Source organism: Diospyros lotus, chromosome 12 (assembly GCF_014633365.1).
Source record: "Diospyros lotus cultivar Yz01 chromosome 12, ASM1463336v1, whole genome shotgun sequence".
Lineage (NCBI taxonomy): Eukaryota > Viridiplantae > Streptophyta > Magnoliopsida > Ericales > Ebenaceae > Diospyros > Diospyros lotus.
The window spans coordinates 3,041,500-3,062,951 of record NC_068349.1 but is presented as its reverse complement, the minus strand read 5'-3'; the positions used below and the strand labels follow the sequence as shown (position 1 = coordinate 3,062,951).

The 21,452-nt window shown below is 39.9% G+C and overlaps 3 protein-coding genes across 10 annotated transcripts in view; 2 read left to right on the top strand and 1 right to left on the bottom strand.

Moving 5' to 3' along the window:
• The window catches only part of LOC127786488 (autophagy-related protein 9), a gene marked incomplete in the record, with an annotated part of 1,007,132 nt that overhangs the window by 959,533 nt on the left and 26,147 nt on the right, over window positions 1–21,452 (top strand).
• Window positions 13,867–16,837, bottom strand: LOC127786550 (hyoscyamine 6-dioxygenase-like). Its single transcript, XM_052314020.1, has 5 exons — window positions 16,628–16,837; window positions 15,231–15,469; window positions 14,883–15,133; window positions 14,363–14,681; window positions 13,867–14,261 (listed from the first exon to the last, which is right to left on the bottom strand). Exons 2-5 carry the CDS (start codon window positions 15,429–15,431, stop codon window positions 14,013–14,015), a joined length of 1,020 nt encoding a protein of 339 aa, XP_052169980.1. The 5' UTR covers window positions 15,432–15,469; window positions 16,628–16,837; the 3' UTR covers window positions 13,867–14,012.
• Window positions 17,168–21,242, top strand: LOC127786547 (protein DOWNY MILDEW RESISTANCE 6-like). 8 transcript variants are annotated; one of them, XR_008019992.1, is made up of 5 exons: window positions 17,168–17,459; window positions 17,612–17,859; window positions 17,954–18,278; window positions 18,373–18,761; window positions 20,634–21,242. XR_008019992.1 is itself a non-coding variant. In XM_052314018.1 (4 exons), exons 1-4 carry the CDS (start codon window positions 17,259–17,261, stop codon window positions 18,622–18,624), a joined length of 1,026 nt encoding a protein of 341 aa, XP_052169978.1. In that variant the 5' UTR covers window positions 17,168–17,258; the 3' UTR covers window positions 18,625–21,242. The 8 variants fall into 8 exon arrangements, 1 of the variants encoding a protein (XP_052169978.1); XR_008019991.1 differs by having other exon boundaries at window positions 20,568–21,242; XR_008019990.1 differs by having other exon boundaries at window positions 20,059–21,242.

Genomic DNA, 21,452 nt, shown 5'->3' with positions numbered 1-21,452 from the left:
GATCAGATGTGAGAACAGAGCAATATGCTGCGTGATCAGATGCAACAGTTCATGCTTATGTTTTCAAGCCAAGCGCAAATGAGGATGTCTCCTGATTTTCCCCCGCGAGAGAGATCGGAATCGATATTGCCAGGAGTTGGCACTGGACCGAGAGTGATGGGATCAACGGAAGTGGAGATTGATCCAGTGGCAATGGAGAACAACGGCGCAGATAGGAGACATGAGATCTAGGTCAATTCTAACCACCATAACTTTCCAGTTCTGAAATTGGAACTTCTAGTGTTTGACGAATCCAAGTCACGATGGTGGATCCGACAATGTGAAAAATTGTTCGGAATACATCAAGTGGCCGAGGAGCAGAAGATTAATTTGGCGATGGCTTACTTGAATGACATAGGAGACATATGGTATCAAGGATGGTCAAGAGTGAGAGAAGAATGTAGTTGGAACGATTTCGTGAAAGGATTATGCGAGAGGTTCGGCGAGAAAAGGACTATGGATATAGTTGAGGAATTCAACAAAATGAAATAAAGTGGATCGGTGCAGGAGTATCAACTCCAGTTTGAGGAGCTAAAATCGATGATGCTCGGTAGGAATCCATATTTGACCGAAGCCTATTTTGTGTCAAGTTTCATTAGTGGGCTGGGAGAGAATCTTCGATCTGCGGTTAAGATGACAAGGCCCAAGACAGTCCAAGAAGCAATTGAGAGTGCTCTGCTTCAAGAGTTAAATGTGGAGGCATTGATGAAGAAACAGAGGAGTCAGAGTAGAGGTAATGGCTTGGGTTCCTCACTGCCAGGAAGGGAAATGTATAGGTCGGGGACCATGTCGAAGCCACCACTGCCATCTAATAATTTGGGGCAGCAAGGAAATAGAGGGAGTGAATAAAGGAGACCCTCGGGGGCTTGTTACAAATGCGGGGATAAGTATTTCCCCGATCACCAATGTAGGAGGCAATTGCTCTTGCTGAAAGGATGGGAGATTGAAGAAGACGTAGGATGTAACACCCGAGAATAATTTTGAGGATAAAAAATGATGTTTGATAAAGGGTATAATTGAAATTTTGGGAAAAATAAGACTATAGGGCACACTAACACAGCTTTGGACGACCGAATTAATCAGAGGGAGTACCTCGGACCCTAGATAGCCAAGGACAATGGTATAGTATCGACGAGCAATTAAAATTATGATTTTTAGTGTTGAAAGAAATGAGATCGAGAACAGTTTTCGGTACAGCAAAAAATACAGTTGCCAATTAGGTCGTATTACCGAATTGCTGTAAACGACGTCCAAAAAGTCAACAGACAGTGTCAAAGACTAGTATTCGATGTATAGAACAACCCTTAAGAGGTTTCAGGTTGAATCGAGTGGATTTGAGGTCAAATAAATCAGTCGGGCCTAAGTGTAATTTTCTAAAAATGCCCGAGGGAGGTCAAAACGGTAAATTTTTGAAAATTTCAAGGTAGAAATGAGAAGTTCTAATCTTGTGGGTCTTAGTGGTATAGTTGGATAATTAAGGGGCTTGAGAATAAGGGCCAAAATGTAAAAGGAAATTCAAAGGGGGCCAAATCGTAATTTTTGAAAATCTGCCAAAGCATGGCAGATTTGGCCGAGATTTTGGCCCGATTTTTCGGCGATTTGGGCAGCCTAGGGTCGTCAGGGAGTGGCCTAGGGTGGTCTAGGAAGCGTGGGGAAGAAGTCTTGGCGGGAAATCGGCCACATGGGGGTCGAATTTGGCTATAAATAGCCAAGGGTTTCGGCCGAAAATGAAGCATCAAATTGCTCGATTTTGAGAGCAAATCGAGGGAAACCAATAAGGGGCTTTTGATCCTTGAGGAAAGAGGATCATTTCTGGAGATTTTGAGAATTTTTGGGGTAGTATAGAGGGTGTTTTCGCATATATATACATTCGGCCGTATATATATATACATTTTGCGTGAAATACCAAATCGGGTTGTAGAGTGATCGATCGAGCGATCTAATAAGGGGTTTTTGTTCGCAAGGTGATGGGTAACTGATCTGGAAAGTTTCGTGCCAATCGGAGTTCGAATGGAGGGTCAATTTGATTCGCCGGAGTTCGGTGGCGGGATAGCTTCGGCCTACTGTTTTTGGCCAAATCGAAAGGCTTTCGGTGGTCTTTTCTGAGCAAGATTGGTACCATTGGGATCGAATAAGGGAGAGGAACAGCCTGGTGTTGTCGCTACAATTTTCCGGTGTACCGTCGCCGGAGAAGATGACTGAAGGTATTTTTTTATTTTTTTAAATTCTGAAAATAAAGAAAATTAGAGGAAAAATAGAATTAAAGGAATTAAAATTCTGGAAAAATATCCAGAAATTCTAGAAAGATGAATAGTTTATTTTGATGAATTTTTATCTTGTAAATTCCTTGAGAAAATAATTATTTTTGATTTTTGAAAGGAAATGTAAATAGAAAATAAATAGGAGGAATTTTTAGAAAATTCTGAAAAAATTCCAGAAGTATAATAAATTTATTTTATGAGTTTTGGTGATTTTTATTGAAGTATATTCGAAGTAAATCGATGAGAAATAAATTTTCTCAAGGAAAAGTAATTATGGAAATTTGAGAAAATAGGAGAAAAATCTGGAAAATTTCCAGAAAATCCCAGAGGCTTATAAATATTGTTTTATGAATTATTATGTAAAAATATTTGATAAAATAGTTGTGTAGATATTTATTTTGGATTATTAGAGAAGAAAATGGGAGAAAAATAGGAAAATTGTGAGAAAATTAAGGAAAATTATAATTGTTGGATAAATGTGATGATTAGGGTGCCTTGAGGGTTGAGACGAAGTGAATAGTGCGAAGATCGAAGAAGGCACCCAAATCGAGGTAGGCACGCAAATCGAGGCGTACCACGCTTGTCGAGAAGAATTTGAAATTTCGCCAAAGGTGAGTGTTCGCCCCCAACTTTGTTTTGACTCGTGAGTGGTTCTACCCGAAAAGACCTTGAGTGACATGTGAATGGTTTACTATGAATGTTCATCCCTATGGCTTGGTTTATTATGGCTGTCCAAACAATTATTTACACATGCATTGAATTTCGTACGGTAAAGTGCATACATTGAGATATTGATTTTATGCATGTTATGATTTTTCGGCATTGGCTTGTTTTGTGTCGTCCATGTGGACGTGGGTTGGTAACTTGTGACGTAGCCCAGAGTGACAGCACTCGGGATGCGTACCTAGGATTAATGCTAGGTGACCCACTTGGGACGGGGCTGAGACGGACTTCACCCTACGGGACCCAAGTGGCGGGGCTGAGAGTGGACACCACCCCAGGTTCCTTTGAGTAATAACATTAATGCCGAGATTACGTCGATTCCGAGGATAGTGCTGATGTGACACTCTTGGGGCTAGGGTTGCGTTGGGTTTTGGATTGCTTTTGAGTTGGAGCGTAAAGCCTAACAATGACAATGAGGTGATTCCCGGGTTCATATGTCAAGGTTGTCCCTCTTAAGCAGGATTGTTTTGCCAATGGGCCGAAGTGGTTGTGTCGCCTTTAGAGAGATTGCATTTTCCCCGGTTAGGGTTAAGTGCATGTCGGGATTTATCGATTTTGTATATGATTTTTCATATCTGCATGAAAACGTTTTTGAACTCTCACTTAGATGATTCAGCATCTAATTTGGACTATGTCCCTGGAATATTCAAACGTTCCAGGTGAAAGCAGTGGCGCCAAGGGAAAGAATATCATCGAGATGTAGCGGCTATGTTTAGTTTTCGTAGGTTTTGTCCATGATTACGATGTTCAAAGGTTATGTAATATTTTGATATTTTCATGTGAAACAACGATTTGGTCATTATAAAGGAATTGTCGGTTATATATCATTAAGGTTTCAATCTTGCTTCCGCTGATGTGATTGTTGATACCTGTCTTAGTTTATTTATTATTAAATTTTGATATGTTAAGAAGGTACGATCGGGATTGACGGGAAATGATTATGATGAAGGCATATGTATTGAGAGACTTATGTTGTGTGTTCGATGTTGAAAAAAAATATATATATATTCCCGAAATCTCGAGTTAACGCTCGTTGTGGGAAAATGGAGCGTTACATAGGAGAAGAGGCGATGGTGGTAGGGGACGATTGGGTGGAGGAAGACAATGGCATGATTTCCCTCCATGCCATAAAAGGAGTGGCGAGTAACAAGATTATCAAGGTGGAAGTAACGGTGGAAGATGGAACACTCATGGTTCTAATTGACAGTGGAAGTACCCATAGCTTTATTGATGAGGGGATCGCAAAAAAATTGAAATGTGAGTTATCTAACACACAACCGTGAGCAGTTACAGTGGCTAATGGAAGCAGAGTGTTAAGCAGATCAGCCTGCGTGGGGTTCTGTTGGACAATGCAAGGAGAATTGTTTGAAGTTGACCTGAGATTGTTGAAGTTGGGGAGGTGCCAAATAGTCTTGGGAGTTGATTGGATGAGAGGAGTCAGTCCTATCAGTTTTGACTTTAATAAAATGGAGGTTACGTTGGAAAAGGGAGGCAGGAGAGTTACACTTCATGGAAATATGGAAACAGGGTCCTGCAAGCTGATCAAGGGCAAGAGGCTGCAGAAATTACTCAAATCTAAGTTTTCTCAAGTGGCTCAATTATTTTTGGTTGAGACCAGCGAGAATACAGAGAAACAAGGGAAATATGAGGGTTAGTGCCTAACAGCTAACAACAAGCCAACCACCGACTTATGGCATGTACATGAGCTGACCTCCCTTGATGCATTACTTATTGAGTTTAAGGATTTATTTGCAGATTTGATCATTCTATCCCTTTACAACCAAATGCAAAACCTGTGAATATAAGATCCTACAGGTACCTACCAAAGCTCAAAACAGAAATTGAAAACTTAGTAAGAGAAATGCTGGACAACTCCATAATCCAAGCCAGCAAAAGCTCATTTGCTTCCCCTGTCCTTTTAGTTAAAAAAAAGGATGGAACATGACGTTTTTGTCGACTACCACCAACTTAACCACATCACAATCAAAGATAAATTTCTCATTCCCATCATCGAAGACCTCCTAGATGAATTACACCATGCAACTATTTTCTCTAAACTCGACCTAAGATCCGGATATCATCAAATCCGGATGAACCCAACCGATATACCCAAAACAGCCTTTAGAACCCACCATGGGCATTATGAGTTTACAGTAATGCCCTTCGGATTAACTAACGCACGAGCAACCTTTCAAGCTCTAATGAACCACATCTTTGAGTCTTATCTTCGAAAGTTTGTGTTAGTCTTCTTTGATGATACATTAATCTACAACCTAACTTTTTCTAAATACTTAGAACACCTTAGAATTGCATTTAACATCCTTAAACTCAATCGACTATGCATCAAAAGGTCCAAATGTGACTTCGCCCAGAAGCAAGTTGAGTATTTGGGGCATGTAATTTCCAGTGCTGGAGTTAGCACTGATCCCAAGAAGATTTCAACTATGGTAGCATGGCCTAAACCCGCGACCATCAAATCCTTGAGAGGGTTCTTGGGGCTAACGGATTACTATAAGCGTTTTGTGAAGGATTATGGGGTGATAAGCAAGCCTCTAACAGAGTTATTAAAAAGGGATAACTTCAAATGAAATGAAGAGGCAGAAAAGGGATTTGGGTAGTTGAAGCAAGCTATGTGCGAAGTACCTGTGCTGGGCATTCTTGATTTTAGTAAACCATTTTTCCTGGAGACCGATGCATGTGGAATCGGGGATAGGAGCTGTGTTATCTCAAGAGGGCCGACCCTTAGCCTTCATGAGTCAAGTTTTAGCCCCAAGACATCAAGGGCTCAGCACATATGATAAAGAGTTGTTAGCGGTGTTAATGGCAATCGAAAAATGGAGGCACTACTTAGAAGGGGGCAATTTATAATCCAAACAGATCATGAGAGCCTCAAGTTCCTTACTCAACAAAAGTTGCACACTAACTTCTAGAAGAAGGGGATGGCCAAGCTGATGGGGCTGGATTTTGTGATTCAATATAGAAGAGAGAAAGAAAATGTGGTTGCCGATGCTTTATCCAGGCGTTATGAGGAGAGAGATTGTGCAGCCATTACCACATTGGTACCAGATTGGTATCAAGAGGTGACAACGAGCTATGCTAAAGGAGCGTGGACAAGAGAGTTACTGGAACAGCTGAGTCTAGACAACAACATCAGGCAAGGGTACTCTAAATGTAATGGATTGATACGGTATAGGGGCAGATTGGTGGTCGGAGACTGCAATGTCTTAAAGAAAAGGATTTTCCAAACCATGCACGACTCACCGTTAGGGGGGCACTTGGGCATCCAAAACACTTACTGCAAAGTGCACCAAGTGTTTTACTAGCCAGGATTAAAGAAATCAATAATGGAGTTTGTAATGCAGTGTGACAATTGTAAGAGGTGTAAACATGAATCAGTAGCTAAACCTAGGCTTCTGCAGCCATTAGGGGTTCCAGCTCAAGCATGGGTTGATATAACTATGGACTTTGTTGAGGACTTACTGCGATTAGAGGGGAGGAATTGTATCCTAGTCGTGGTGGATCGATTAACTACGTACAACCACTTAATCAGCTTGGCTCACCCATTTACGGCACAAGAGGTGGCTCGAATGTTTTTAGATAATATAGTGAAGTTACATGGGATGCCTCAAATGATCATTTCCGACAGCGACAAGGTGTTTACTAGTTCATTTTGGCAAGGGCTATTGAAATCCTTGGGTTCTAAGTTCCATCTATCCACAGCTTACCATCCGGAAACTGATGGCCAAACTGAGCGAGTTAACCAGTGCCTTGAGACCTACCTAAGGTGTTTTTGCTTTATGCAGCCCAAGGAGTGGCATAAGTGGTTATCATTGGCGCAATGGTGGTACAATTCCAGCCACCATCGATGCATTAGGATGACCCCATTTGAAGCTTTATATGGATACAAGCCCAGCCTACTATCGTCTATGGGGGAGCCAACACTGGTGGCAACTGCAGACAACTATCTTCAAAATAGGCAGGAAGTCCTACAAACTTTGAAAACTGAATTGGCTAAGGCTCAAAATCGGATGAAGTAACAAACGGATAAAAAGAGGAGTGAGCGAACGTTTGAGGTAGGAGAAAAAGTGTACCTCAAACTCAATCAGCCCCATCTGAAAAATTTCTCAAGGCAGTCTGTCACTAAACTAAGCCCTAAGTTTTGTGGACCATATCCCATTATTGCCAAGGTGGGACTAGTTGCTCACAAGCTACAACTGCCCGAGGGAACACACATTCACCCGTGTTCCACGTGTCCTTACTCAAGGGAGCAATTAGGAACCAAATGGCCAGCCAAACCATTCTCATTCCATTCAGGGAAGAAGAACCAGCCATCACTCCAGTAGCCATCTTGGACAAACGGGTGCTTTTTCAGCAAGGAGCCCCAATCACCCAAGTGCTGGTGCAGTGGTTCTCACTGCATTCTGACAATAATACTTGGGAATATCTGCCCGAGTTCCTCCAATAGTTTCCAAACGTGGCCAGTTTGCTCAGCATTCTTGAGAACAAGAATTAGCTTAACGGGAAGGGAAACTGTCGTGTACCTAAGGTGGGGGATATAATTATAATAAACAGTAGAAGCTGGTAGGAATTTGTAACTGTAAAACTTTGGATTGTTGCATGCGGAAGTGGCAACCGTTTTTGGTGCCAACTTCCGCTTAGGCCGAGTATATATACGCTCGGCCTATCACGTTGAAAGCATCGAATATCATTTGAGAATTTTCCTAATCTATTTCCCTCTCATTGCATTTTCTAATTTTCCCCCTCATTCTCTAATTCATCTCCTTCTCTACTTAATTCCCGCTAAGTTCTCTCCACAAACGAGAGAACATCTTGCTGAATCCTAAGGGATTCAACAGATGAGCCCAAAAGATACCCACAAAACTACCTTCCATACCCATTAGGACCATTACGAATTCTTGGTAATGCCCTTTGGCCTTACAAATGCACCAGTTACATTCTAATCCTTGATAAATCAGATATTCGAACCACACCTGCGAAGCTTTATACTTGTGTTTTTCAATGACATTCTAGTGTATAGCCGAGATTTTGACCAATATTTTACATACTTAAAGGCTACTTTTGAGATCCTTTGAGTCAACCAACTGTACATCAAAGATCAAAGTGTTCATTTGCACAAAGGCAAGTTGAGTATCTGGGGTATGTTATCTCTAGAGAAAGGGTCAGCACCGACCCTAATAAAGTGGTAGCCATATAGGCGTGGCCAAGTCCTACAACCCTCAAAGCCTTAAGGGGTTTCCTAAGTTTAATAAGGTACTAATGGCGATTTGTGAAGGGGTATGGTGTAATAAGCAGGCCACTAACACAATTGTTGAAGAAAGATGGATTTAGGTGGGAATCGAAAGCTAAGGCAGCATTTGACCACTTGAAGAAAGTCATGAGTGAGGTTTCAGTGTTGGGGTTGCCAGAGTTCAGCAAGCCATTTGTAGTTGAAATAGACACTTTGTGATAATGGGGTGGGAGCGGTATTGATGCAAGAGGGTAGACCCATAGCTTTCCTCAGTTAGGCATTGGCCCCAAGACATGAAGGGTTGAGTATCTATGAGGAGTTTGTGATAGTCCTATTAAAGGTTGAAAAATGGAGGCACTATCTTGAGAGGGGCCAATTTGTGATCAAGACTGACCATCAAAGTCTTAAGTACCTATTGCAATAGAGACAACACACGCAATTACAAAAAAAGGGCACGACAAAGTTAATGGGACTTGATTATACGATATAGTATAAGAAGGGAAGGGATAATGTGGTGGCAGATGCCTTATCTCAGTGTATGGGGAAAGGATAGACAACAACCATTACGACGACAATACCAGAGTGGCATCAAGAAATGGCAAACAACTATGAGTCTGATGAGTCAGTTAAGATGATATTAGAACAACTGGTGTTGGACCCTAACAACAAGAAGAGGTACCCATTATAGAATTGGGTGTTACAGTATAAGGGAAGAATAGTGGTTGGAGACTACCCATAGGTTAAGGAGAAGATTCTCCATGCCCTACACGGTTCTCCTTTGGGTGGACATTTAAGGATCCAAAACACATACCTCAAGGTAAAGCAACTTTTTTTCTGGCCTAAATTGAAGAAAGTAGTACTTAAGTTTGTTATGATGTGTGATGCTTGTAAACAATGTAAATATGAAACAGTGGCCACACTTGGGCTATTACAACCCTTGGACATTCCCGGATAAGCTTGGGAAAGCTTGTCCATGGACTTTGTGGAGGGGCTCCCTAAGTCAGAGGGCAGGAATTGTATATTGGTGGTGGTTAACAAGCTCACAAAGTTTGCCCATTCCATAGGCCTATCCCATCCCTACACCACTCAAGAGGTTGCAAGAGTATTTTTGGACCAAGTTATCAAGCTACATGGGGTCCCTAGGACTATCATTTTTTACCGTGACAAGGTCTTCACTAGCCTTTTTTGGCAAACTCTATGGAAGAATATGGGGACCAAGCTCAGCATGTCATCGGCTTGCCATCCTCAAACAGATGGATAGACTAAGAGGGTTAACCAATGCTTAGAGAATTACTTAAGGTGTCTGGGTTTTCAACAACCAAAGCATTGGCACAAATGGCTGGCATTAGCTCAATGATGGTACAACCAACCACCACAGCTTCATACGGAGGGTCACCATTTGAAGCTTTTTTTGGGTATAAACCCCATTCCTCCCGGTACCCCCTGAGTTTACTAAGGTAGCAACAGTGGATGACTATCTTCAGCAAAGGCAAAGGATTCTTCAACAGTTAAAAAAAGACTTAGCTATTGCACGTAACAGAATGAAGTAGTAGGAAGACAAGGGAAGAAGTGAAATTGAGTTTTTGATAGGAGAATCAATGTACCTAAAACTTAGACCAACATAGGTAAGGGCTGTGACAGGAGAGGCCACAACTAAGTTAAGCCCGAGGTACTATGGTCCATTCCCTATTGTAGCAAGATTGGGTAAAGTAGCTTACCAACTCCAATTATCGGAGGGTTCTCTAATTCATCTAGTATTTCACATGTTATTGCTTAAAAAATGTGTGGGAGACCAACCTGCAAGTTCTAGCTTACCCACTCGGGGCAAAGGGAAAGAGCTAGTAAATAAGCTATAAGCTATCTTAGACTGAAGAGTGATCTATCAGCAGGGCGTTTCCCTAATACAAGTGTTGGTGAAATGGAGTCAATTTCCTATCGAAGACAACACATGAGAATGCCTGCCATATTTGATCAAGCAATTTCCTAGACTAACAAGTTTGCTTTGTATTTCTTAAGGATAAGAAATTCCTTAAGGGGAGTGTAGTTGTCACAAGCTACTTTTAATTATTTTTTTTTTTGTAATTCGGGAGGAAAAAGAGATAACTAACTGCACATGTAAGATGTAGGTAGGCGCGGCAAGTATAGCTGGCAAGAGGCATTTGAGTGGGAAGCCCTTTTCATTTGAATTGTAGGGAGATCAATATAAAAAGTTTGATCTCACCTGATGAAGGCATGAATAAATTGATTCTAAATTGAAAATTCTCTCTACCTCTCTCTAAATCTTTTGTTCATTTTTTCTAAATTTTATCTCTTTCTATCAACTCTCTTTCTCTATAAAATTCTTGAAGAATACCAAGAATTCTCTCTCTATCAGCGCTTGCGATCTGACCAATTCATACTGAACATCTTGTAGCATTTGAAATGAGTTTGCTATAAAGTAGCTCTTCACCACCTGTGTACCAAAGTGTAATATGTAAGGAAGGAATGCTTTTAAGAGTGAAGGCTTGAAATGCTTGTGTATGAGAATGCTTTATATGAAAGGCCATTAGCTAACATGACGCACTCGATTACTTGTTATTTGATAATAATTAAAATTAAAATTTAATCGACAACATTTATTGCACAAGGAAATACATTAGCAAAAATTCAAACCACAAAAACCTTTAGAATCATTTTTAAACAAAAGAAGGTCTCTGTGCAATTTTAATATGGTTGCATATTTGGAAAATTGGCATGTCTTACCCTCCCTCAAATCGAACGAAAATTTACAAATGCTTGTGTTAATTCCATATAAAACCATCAGTTCCTATGTCTAGACAAAAGAGTAAACAACAAACATATTCCATTGAGATTGAACATAAATAGACTGATGCACTTGAGTCAAATTGAAAGTAAAACAAGATTATTACGGGACAAACAACGTAATTCAAAAATTTTGAACCTTATCTCGATCCCGACGATTGGATAAACGTCAAAATCAAACAATCATATTCATAATAAAATAAATCTAACCTTTAGATTTTCGAGTCATTTGTGAATTCGAGTCGTCCAAGCTTTCAGCCTCTAACTCGTGATACGTGACACGTGTTTATTGGCGAGGAAAGCGAAATGTTTAAACTTATAATTGGATTTGGCTCAAATATTTTATTTAAACTTATAATTGGATTTGGACTATTTAATTAAATTTCTAGTTAGACTAAAATGAATCTATTTAATTAAGTTCCTAGTTGAACTATGATAAATGAACTGCCCAAATCCATTAGGGTTTAAGAAACCTTATGAGGCTTATCTATAAATATCCCTTTAAGGATTGCCCAAATTAACCTTTCATTTTTATAATTTTCAAGAGTTGAAAAATCATTCTTTTTCCGTCCATACACAAGCTGCAAAAAGAGAAGAAGCTAGTACTCTCATTCTGCTCTCCTTGTCAACGAACGTGTGTCGCATATCAAGAGTTAGAGGCCAGACACTTGGAATGTTTGAATCCATGAATGACTCAAAAATTTAAATATTAGATTTATTTTATTATGTATGTGATTGTTTGATTTTTACGTTGATCCAATCGCCAGAATTGAGATAAGGTTCAAAGTCCCAGAGCGATAAAATCGATTATTGGTTGCGACCTGAATCGGACAATACGTTACTATGCAGAGGCCGTCTGTTACAATATTGGTATCAAAGCCGACCCCTAAGCCTCTGAACGCGGTGGTGGGGAAAACCTTAGTAAGGACGTTGAGTCTCTAAAGAGGGGTGCATGTAAACATCTTAGGCGAATCCCACATCGGCCATGCAAATGGGGGGAATTGGGCATATAAGTGCGGAGGGTGTTCTATATAGTGACGAGCGTTTTGGGATTAAATCTTAGAGCGACAAAACCGAAAATTAGTTGCGATCTGAACCAGACAATACTTTGGACTTTACCTCAATCCTAGCGATTAGATCAACGTCGAAATCAAACAATCACATATATAATAAAATAAATCTAACCTTTAAATTTTCGAATCGTTTGTGGATTCGAGCCATCTAAGCATTTGACATCTAACTTGTGATACGCGACACGCGTCCGTTGGTGAGGAGAGCAGAATGAAAGTGCTAGTTCTTTCTCATTTTGCAACTTGTGTATGGACGGAAAAAGAATAATTTTTCAACTCTTAAAAATCATAAAATAAAATCTTACTTTGGGCAACCCTTAAAGGAGTATTTATAGAGAAGCCACCTAAGATTTCTTAAACCCTAATGGATTGAGTCAACCCATTTATCCTAGTTCAACTAGGAATATAACTAAATTGATTCATTCTAGTCCAACTAAAAGTTTAATTAAATATCTCAAATCTAATTATAAGTTTAAATAAAATATTTGACCCAAATTTAATTCAAATCAAAATATAATATTTAATTTAATATTTGAGCCAAATATAATTTAGTCCAAATATTAATTTGATTTAATATTTGACCCAAATACTTTATTTAGTACAAATATTAATTTAAGTCCAAATTATTAAATTAGAAACTCCTTTCTAATTTAATTAATTGTCATTTTAGGAAACGTTTTTCTTTATAATGACCATTCGTCATATTGACGTTATTACGTCTATTTGTTCTTTTTTTATAAGAACTTATGACGGCACAACTTCTTGGTGAAATGTCCTACTTAATTATATATCCGCTCTCCTAATTTAAGCTAAGGACCATACCTATTGCGTATGACTCATTAACCTTCCAAATATGTTGACAATGTATCGGTATGAACAAATAAGACAAGATTGACCTCTATCAAGGAGTCATGCCTACCCAATTATTCAGAATGATTCATAATCTGTAAATAACATTTCACGAGCATGGTTATAATGTAATTTGATCATCTCATCAACGTATCTTATGTGATCTTGAGTCTTGCGATGTATTGCTTGATTACGATCACATGAGTTTTCTTCGGTCATCCAGAAATCTTTATTTAATAGAAAGTGAATCAATAACTCCTTATTAATCTTTTTTACCATGACTATGGATTTAAAGTGAATATCCACCGAAAACGTCTTAGATACATCATCCTCTATTAAGGGATAAATAAGTCTCATTTAAGTTTGCACCCATCTCCATAAGTCTCACGGTATGCCCAATGATCACCCACATGCAGTCTTTGTCTAGGTCCATCGAAAGAATGTCAAAGCATACCAATCTTTTTATAAAATGACTGTGACAACCTCAAGTTCAAGGATTAATTACACCTATCTCGTATGAGAATTCCATCAACATATAACTAAAACGGATTCTCATGACGAGTCATGTCCATTGGCATGTTCTCCAACATTGGTCATCTATATACTTGTCTAGGCATCCTCATACCTATGGGTGTGAGACCCCATTGCTATCACATAACAAAAATAGTAATAACAATAACATAGCACATACAAGTCTTACCACAATTGTCAATATCCATTCTTGACATTGCTACGACTTGTGACATTTAATAATGTCATCAAACTGTAATGCATCATCTCACATCTTTATAAATTAATCACAATATATATCATATGCACTTCTATCTAATTTCATTTGTTCATTACAATAATAACAAAAAATTAATAAAACGACTTCTTGTGAATTTAAATAACTTCTTATTTAATGATAAATATGATTGTAATTGTCAGTATACAACATGCCCAATTTAATTGGGTCTAAAACACCTACACCAACACAAATTACCTTTTTCAAGTCATGCACATGTTCCTGAACAAACTTTAAGATTGGATCATATAATCTACCAGCGGATCCTTACCTTCACGAGTATGCATGGCATAAGTTTTGAGAAAATCTCCGAACTTAAAAGCACTGTACAGCGCCGGATTGTGCTCATTCACCAGTGATTTGGCAGGCTCTATTACGCAATCGCTAGAAGGAAGGATGAAGCTAACGACTGTTGTTCTTGCAGCTTTTGAGTTTGTCACGACTCGATGATCAGCGCTCTTCAGCTTCCCATTGCTGATTACCTACAAATTCAAATACAAGCACGTCACAAACAGCTAAAAGCAAATTTTATTGAAGAAAGTAGCAGAGTTGACTTGAGGAGAGAATAATAGAGAGAAGATACCTGTAACATGTGATTTATATTAACCACAAATGCATTGGGAAGGGGCTCAACACCCAGCCATTCCCCGTCTTTCAAGACTTGAAGCCCAGGTAGATGGCCTTGGTTAAGAAGGGTGATGAGGTAAGGATCGGCATGTTTAGGCAATCCCAAGACAGAGGTTGGGTCGGGGCATGGGGGATAGTGATTAATAGAGAAAACTTGACGGTGACTGAGCCTTTCCTCAAAGTAACCCTGTTCAAGACCTAATCCTTCACAAATTAAATTCAACAGCTGCAGAGACAGCCTCCTCACCTCGACTGAAAAACGTCCAACCACCTCTCTATATCAATACCAATACAAAATATGTTAATACAATGGCGCATCAGTGACATTTTCTGAAAATGTTAATCGAACTTGTGGGTGTTTAATCAGGTATTTAAAATGAAGGGTTAGTATTACAAACAATCACTTCATTATGTGTCAAAATTTGTATATAAAGATTAGTTCTATTTGTTTAGCATTGCCCATAGCAATAGCATACCTGTACCGAGGTGGATTTTCAGGCCAAAGCTGAATGTAGTCCTCCAGGGGGTGGCAAGGGTGCCGAAAATTATCTCTCCAGAAATGGACCTTCTCGTCTGCATACTCAATGCTTGTTTTAAGCCTACAAACCTCAGGAGACGGGGATGTCTCATAGTATCTTGCCTTGTCCTCTTCAGGCAAACTAAAAAATTCAGCTCCCATCGTCAATACATCATTCATTAACTCCTCCGAGACACCATGGTTTGTCAACTGAACCTTGAACGAACTTTGGTTAGAGGACAGCAGCTCTATAAAATGTTCCCAAAGCAATAAAAATGGCAGGAACGGAAAGTAATTGATGAATGACCTGAAAGAATCCATGCTCTTGGCTAGCTTTGATGATATGCTGAATTAATTCATTGCGACGGTGGCCCCGTGTTTCAAGATCAATCACTGGTATGGTCTTCAATAAAGGAGTTACTAGGTCACTGGGTCGTGTCTCTGGTGGAAAAATATATGATTCCGGCACGGATTGAATCTTCCCCCTGCTTGAAATGAGAGAATCCATACTGCCAACAAGGATCTGAGTTTGTTGATGTTAGTAACCTGCAATGAGTATAAACTTGATTTCAAAATGTTAATTTAACTTTCAACCCTCACAACTGTGGCCAGACATGGTAGTACTGAAAATTTTATCACATCAAAATGTCTCTCACAATTATCAAATCTGTCACAAAATCAAATAGTAGCACGCACATTCTGAGCTGCCTGATTATGTGACAAAATTAATCTGTCTTAAGTTAAATGTTTTGAAGAGATTAGTGAAATAATTATCGGATCCTAGATCTTTTGCTTGTGAAATACTTGAAATACAAAATAGGACAAAGAAGCAGGCAACATTAAGAGATTCTGGGTAAATTTGGTTAGGAAGAGATGCTTGAGAGCAAATCAAAGTCATGGACATTATACTGGGAATTCTTCCCTCATCTGGGCAGAAAGTGAACATCCAAAGACAGACATAGGATGCACCTGATTTGGGCGTATAGACCAGCAAGACAAGAGGAGCTCATTTCAAATTTTGTGGCGAAATCACATCCCTGTAACATTTGAATTTTCAAGGATGAAGGTATTTTGAATAAACAAATATTTGAACTCTTGAATTGTCCCAAGGACCCAGACTCCCAAAGGCATTTGCAGAGACAAGGGTCTAACAATTAATCAGACTCGGGGAAAACCAGTGTCTTTCAGATAGAGCGTGATATTCAGTTGACCTCTAACTCTCTAGTAGGAGTTATCATGTTTAGATTTGAGAAGAGAAGGAAACATGGAAAAAAACGACTTTCATCTATCAATTTTTACAGGTCTAACAGAAATCTCGCACAAAGTCCCCAAAAACACCAATCTAGACGAATCTATTAACGCAATCGAAACAGAGTTCATGATTCGCCGGCCGGGAAACCTAAAGCAATCGTTAAAAGGAACGACCACTTCGATGCATGCCGGAAAAGGAAAAACAAAACAGATAATGGACACAATTGAAGATTTGAAATCTCTCACGCTACTTTTCCCGGTTTCTTACTGTTCACGCCACCTAGTTCAGATTTTCTGTATGTTTCTATCGAAAGAAAGCGGAAGAGAGAGAACAGAAAAGGCACGGCTGCGTGCGTAATCGCTCACACAGACACACACATATATATAGATATATAGATATAGAGACGAACATAGGGCTACTAACCAGTAACCACAGAGTGAAAACGAGGATACCTGCGAGGCGCCCGGACTGTGAATCTGATCTGATTTGAATCCGTCGAGAACAAGTTCCGGTCACTTTTGAGAGAGAGAGAGAGAACAGGTGGTTGATCGATTCACGCTTCTCCACAGCTCGCCTTCTTTGACTCGTCATGGACAAGCGCGAATCATAGACAAGCGGGAATCAAGGAAAGCGGTGGGAAATTGAGGGCACGAGCGGTCGGAAACCAGGCAAGACAATAATCGCAAGAAATATTCGAGATTTTTAAATTATAAGAAAAATAATAATATAAAAATAATTTAAAATATTAAATTAAGTATGGTGTCTTTTAAAAATAGGTAGACTTTATTCTATATCAAATTAACGAAATTTTCCTCCTATGATATAATCGGAAGATTTGTAAAATAAAATCTCTTTTATAAGTCTCCATCTATCTATATATATATATATATTAACTCCTTGATATATATTTTAGTGTTTAGCATTCACATTATATAATGTATGATTTTCCCTTCCCATGCGGTTGGTACAACAAATCAATTACTTACTTTCATACAAACTACAAATAGAGATGATGGCGGCTTCAACCAATCAATCCCTTCCCACCATCTCAAACGCAGACCCACGAGTCAAAGAGTACTTATCATGGAAAAACTCATCTCAAACAGTTGCAACTTTCTATCAGTGCCGGAATCTTACGTATTGCCGCCAGAAATAAGGCCTGGAGAGCTGCCGGCTCCGCCGTGCACGGCAATCCCAGTTGTCGATCTCCGAAGAGTTGGCGGCGGCAGGAAGGATTTGATCCAGCAAATCATTTGGGCGAGCGAAGAATTCGGGTTCTTTCAGGTTATTACTCTTTCCCATCTTCCTCGGATTAATTAGAGTCATTTTCTTGTCACATATGTCGTCGAAGGATCAGATCTCAGCTCTTCAATTTCGAAACCAAGCAAATTTAGAGAGAGTCCTAGAGTTCTAAGGGAAGTAGTGGAATACTGCAGCTGACGGGTCATGGGGTCTCGGAGGAGTTGATGCATAGGGTGTTGACAGTGTCAAAGGAGTTCTTCGAGCTGCCGGCGGAGGAGAAGGCCAGATTCTACTCGGAGGATCCACAGAGAAGTTGCAGGCTGTACACTAGCATCAACTTCTCCAAAGAGAAGGTTCATTTTTGGAGAGATAAGCTGCAGCATTCTTGTCACCCTTTGGAGGATCACATCCAGCAGTGGCCTGAAAATCCAGCTAGTTACAGGTATCAATATTCATCGATCTTCGTAAAATGCTCCATTAGATCATTTGTTCTGTTTCTGGCTCAACGAGTTGGGTCTCGAATGGGGTTTTGGCAGAGAGGTGGTGGGGAATTACTCAGTTGAGATGAGGAGGCTTAGCTTGTGGCTGTTGGATCTGATTGGCCAAGGTTTAGGGCTTGAACCAGGATTCTTCCGCGGGTGCGGCGCCCTCTGCCGGGTTCAGAAGATTGCGGTTAATCACTACCCGCGCTGCCCCGACCCGAGCTTAACCTTGGGGCTGGCCAAGCACTGTGATGCCAGCCTCATCACTCTGCTAAACCAAGGCACTGTGGCTGGGCTGCAGGTCCTGAAAGATGAACAATGGTTTACAATTGAGCCTCTTCCTAATGCTCTTGTTGTCAACATAGGCTACATGTTGCAGGTATAATCAAATCAGTGATTCAATCTAGAGAACTTGAAGATTGAATCATCATCTCGTTTTTAACTGATGATAAAAATTGGATTCATAAACTCAGATCATCAGCAATGGGAAGCTGAAGAGTGCTGAACATCGAGTTGTGACAAACACCGACACTGCTCGAACAACAGTAGCCAGCTTCATCGACCCTTCCTATGACAGCCACATCGAACCCGCAAAGGGCCTGCTGGTTAAGGAAAGCAGCCCTCAACTCTACAAAGCTTTCACATACAGAGACTTTGTCAGCTCCTATGTAGTAGATGTTTACGATGGGAAACCGCCACTTGATCGGTATATGCTGCAATCTTAATTAGCCATGACTATGCAAGAACAAGGGGGCAAATAAGGTATAAAATGGTGTTGAGAGACAGCATCCGTCATTGTTGATCTTGGTAGATTTGTTGGTGTCGCATGCCCTATTTAGGGGGTTTCGATCATCCATTCTCAGTAAGTTTTTCTCTTTGCTTTGTGTTTTCTACCCTTTATCTTTGTGACCAATCTATCTCTTGTGATAACCTATTGTGTGTGGCTTTGATCGTTTGGGTGAGAGAGGGCTTCGATTGAGTTTCGGTCGAGAGGTATTGGGGCGTTCTGGGCTTTCGGTTTGTGGGCTGGTTTGATCGCTTCGTTGTGGTTTGTGGTTCCTATTTATTGGTGTTACCAAAGTGGTGAACGGACTCTTCAGATCTGAGCCTTGAACGTGTTTAAATAGGGAGTTTGTATTTCGTGTTAATCTTCTTGTTGCTATTTTCAGTATTTTGTGTATTGTCGTTATGTTCGATTAAATCTAGTTCGATGTTATTGCACTAACCCTTTCTATTTTGCTAGAGTTTTTCGCGACAAATGGAGAATAATCTGTGTTATGAATCAGTATAAGCACCGCCACCTAGCTGGGGTGGAGTTGCCACGTCTAATTTTATTTTGGTTGCACATTTGGAAAGTTGGCATCATGGCATGCCACATTATTAAGAAGGTAATGATTTTATTTAGAAAAGAACACATGGACGACTCAAATAACATACCCACTATTAAACGTGAGCCAAATTATTATTATTTTTCTCTAGATATTCATGTGTTCCTAAACGAGCTTAAGATTGGATCATATAGTCTACAAGTGGATCCTTGCCTACATGAATTTAAAAGTTCTGTACAGCGCCGAGTTGCGCTTATTCACCAGTGACTTTCCGGGCCCTATATATTAGGCAATCACTAGAAGGATGGATGAAGTTACCGACTGTATTTCTTGAAGCTTTTTGAGTTTGTCACAACTCAAATACATGATGATTTCCTGAACTAACTCCTTGTGATTATGGCCGAGCTTTTCAAGATCAATCACTGGTATGGTCTTCAAGAGAGGAGTTACTAGGTCCCCTGGTGGTGTCTCTGGTGGTAAAATATAAACTTGATTTGACAAATGCTAATTTAACTTCCAGCCCCTAAAATTGTAGCCAGACCTGGCAGCATCTAAAGTTTCATCACATCAAAATCTCTCACAATTATCCAATCTGTATCAAGAATCACATGGCAGCCTCTTATTTTTATGAAACATCAAATGAGGCCCAAAGGTTGGGGGCCAGGTGGCAACTGGGCTGCCCTTTGGGCACTGGAGGGCCATTTTGGCAGCCACCTTCAGCCCAAGCCCAAGTCTTTTGCCTTTTGTCTTTTGTCGCATAGCCTGCTGCAAATCATCCTTGCACGATTTCATCTAAGTCGTTGTTGTTGTCTTTATCTTTTGCTATTGCAGTCATTCAGTTGCCTTATTTATCGCATGCCTCGAGATTGATGAAGCCATCGGGAGAGACAAAAGAAAAGAGGGAATTGCCGAGAGTCTTTCATTTTTAGGGTTTTTTACTCTCTTTCTTTCTTTGTAAATCCTCTGTATAGTCTTCGTCTTTTTCTTTGTTTATATGTGTTCTCTGGTTCGTTTAAGGTAAACTATTAACTTTTACAAAGTGGTTTTGAGCATTTTGTTTAGAGAACTAGGGTTGTTCTGTTTTTGATCTTGTGTATGGGTGTAATCGGATTGATTCATATAGTGGAGTGAGCTCTTCTCACCGGAGCTCAAGTGGATGTAGCCCCTATTTGGGGTGAACTACTATAAACCCTGTGCCTCTTGTTTCGTTTATATTTTTAATATCTGTTATGTTGTGTTTATACTCTCGATTATTAAAATTGTTTCAGCAGTACTTGATTTTGATTGTGTAAGAAGACTTACTATCTCTGTTTATTTGTAACACTGTCATGACACCCAAGGACCCAGATTCCCAAAGGCATTTGCAGAGAGAAGCGTTTAGAAGTTATTTTGTTTGGATTTGACAGGAGTATCAAATTTCAATGATCTGCGGCGAGGTGGACGTGGGAACAATTTGCTGGGTGAAAAGGTTGAATTGTGATCAGGGCTCATATGACACCTCTTTGGGGGTTGCAGTGTGGGTGTGGCACTCATCAGCTTTTAACGGAGTTGAACGAGTTTTGCAGCAGTTCCTTCAATGATAGCAGTTCCAGCAGAAGAACAGATTTTATTCTTTACATAATCTCTCTCTCTCTCTCTCTCTTTCATTGAAGTTGCAGGTAACCGCGATGGGGTTGCACTAGCTTCAGAAGTCCCAGTTGAAGAACAATGTTTACGGGTGCTTGGTTTTAGTAAAAATTTACTGATGGATGGAGGAGCAGTTTCAGTGGTTAGCCCTTCGTTAGAATTCCGGTCCAAGTGTAGCTCTGGAACAGGGATGACTGAAGGATGTAGGAAACAAAATGTTGACGCGAAGAGAAGATATAGACCAAACGTCCTTTAAACTCAAACCTAGCTTCCTAGTTGATGATAGGACATGCATACGAGTAGCCCCATATTCATGAAACTTAGGAATTTGGTTACTGTATTAAGAACATAGGGTAGAGTTATATCTATGAAAAGGTTGAATTTTTGTATTTTTGTGTCTTTGTTGTTGGCAACTTGGACCACAATGACTGTATAGGGAAGGGCAATTGGATGCATCTCAACATGACCATAATCACCATTACAGTAATGCTGTAGCTAATCATGGTGTTTAATGGCATTCGACTTTAATGACACGGTGCTGGAAGAAAAGACCAAAACTTGGAAAAAACAGAGCATATCTGGCTTTCTGCACCTAAACA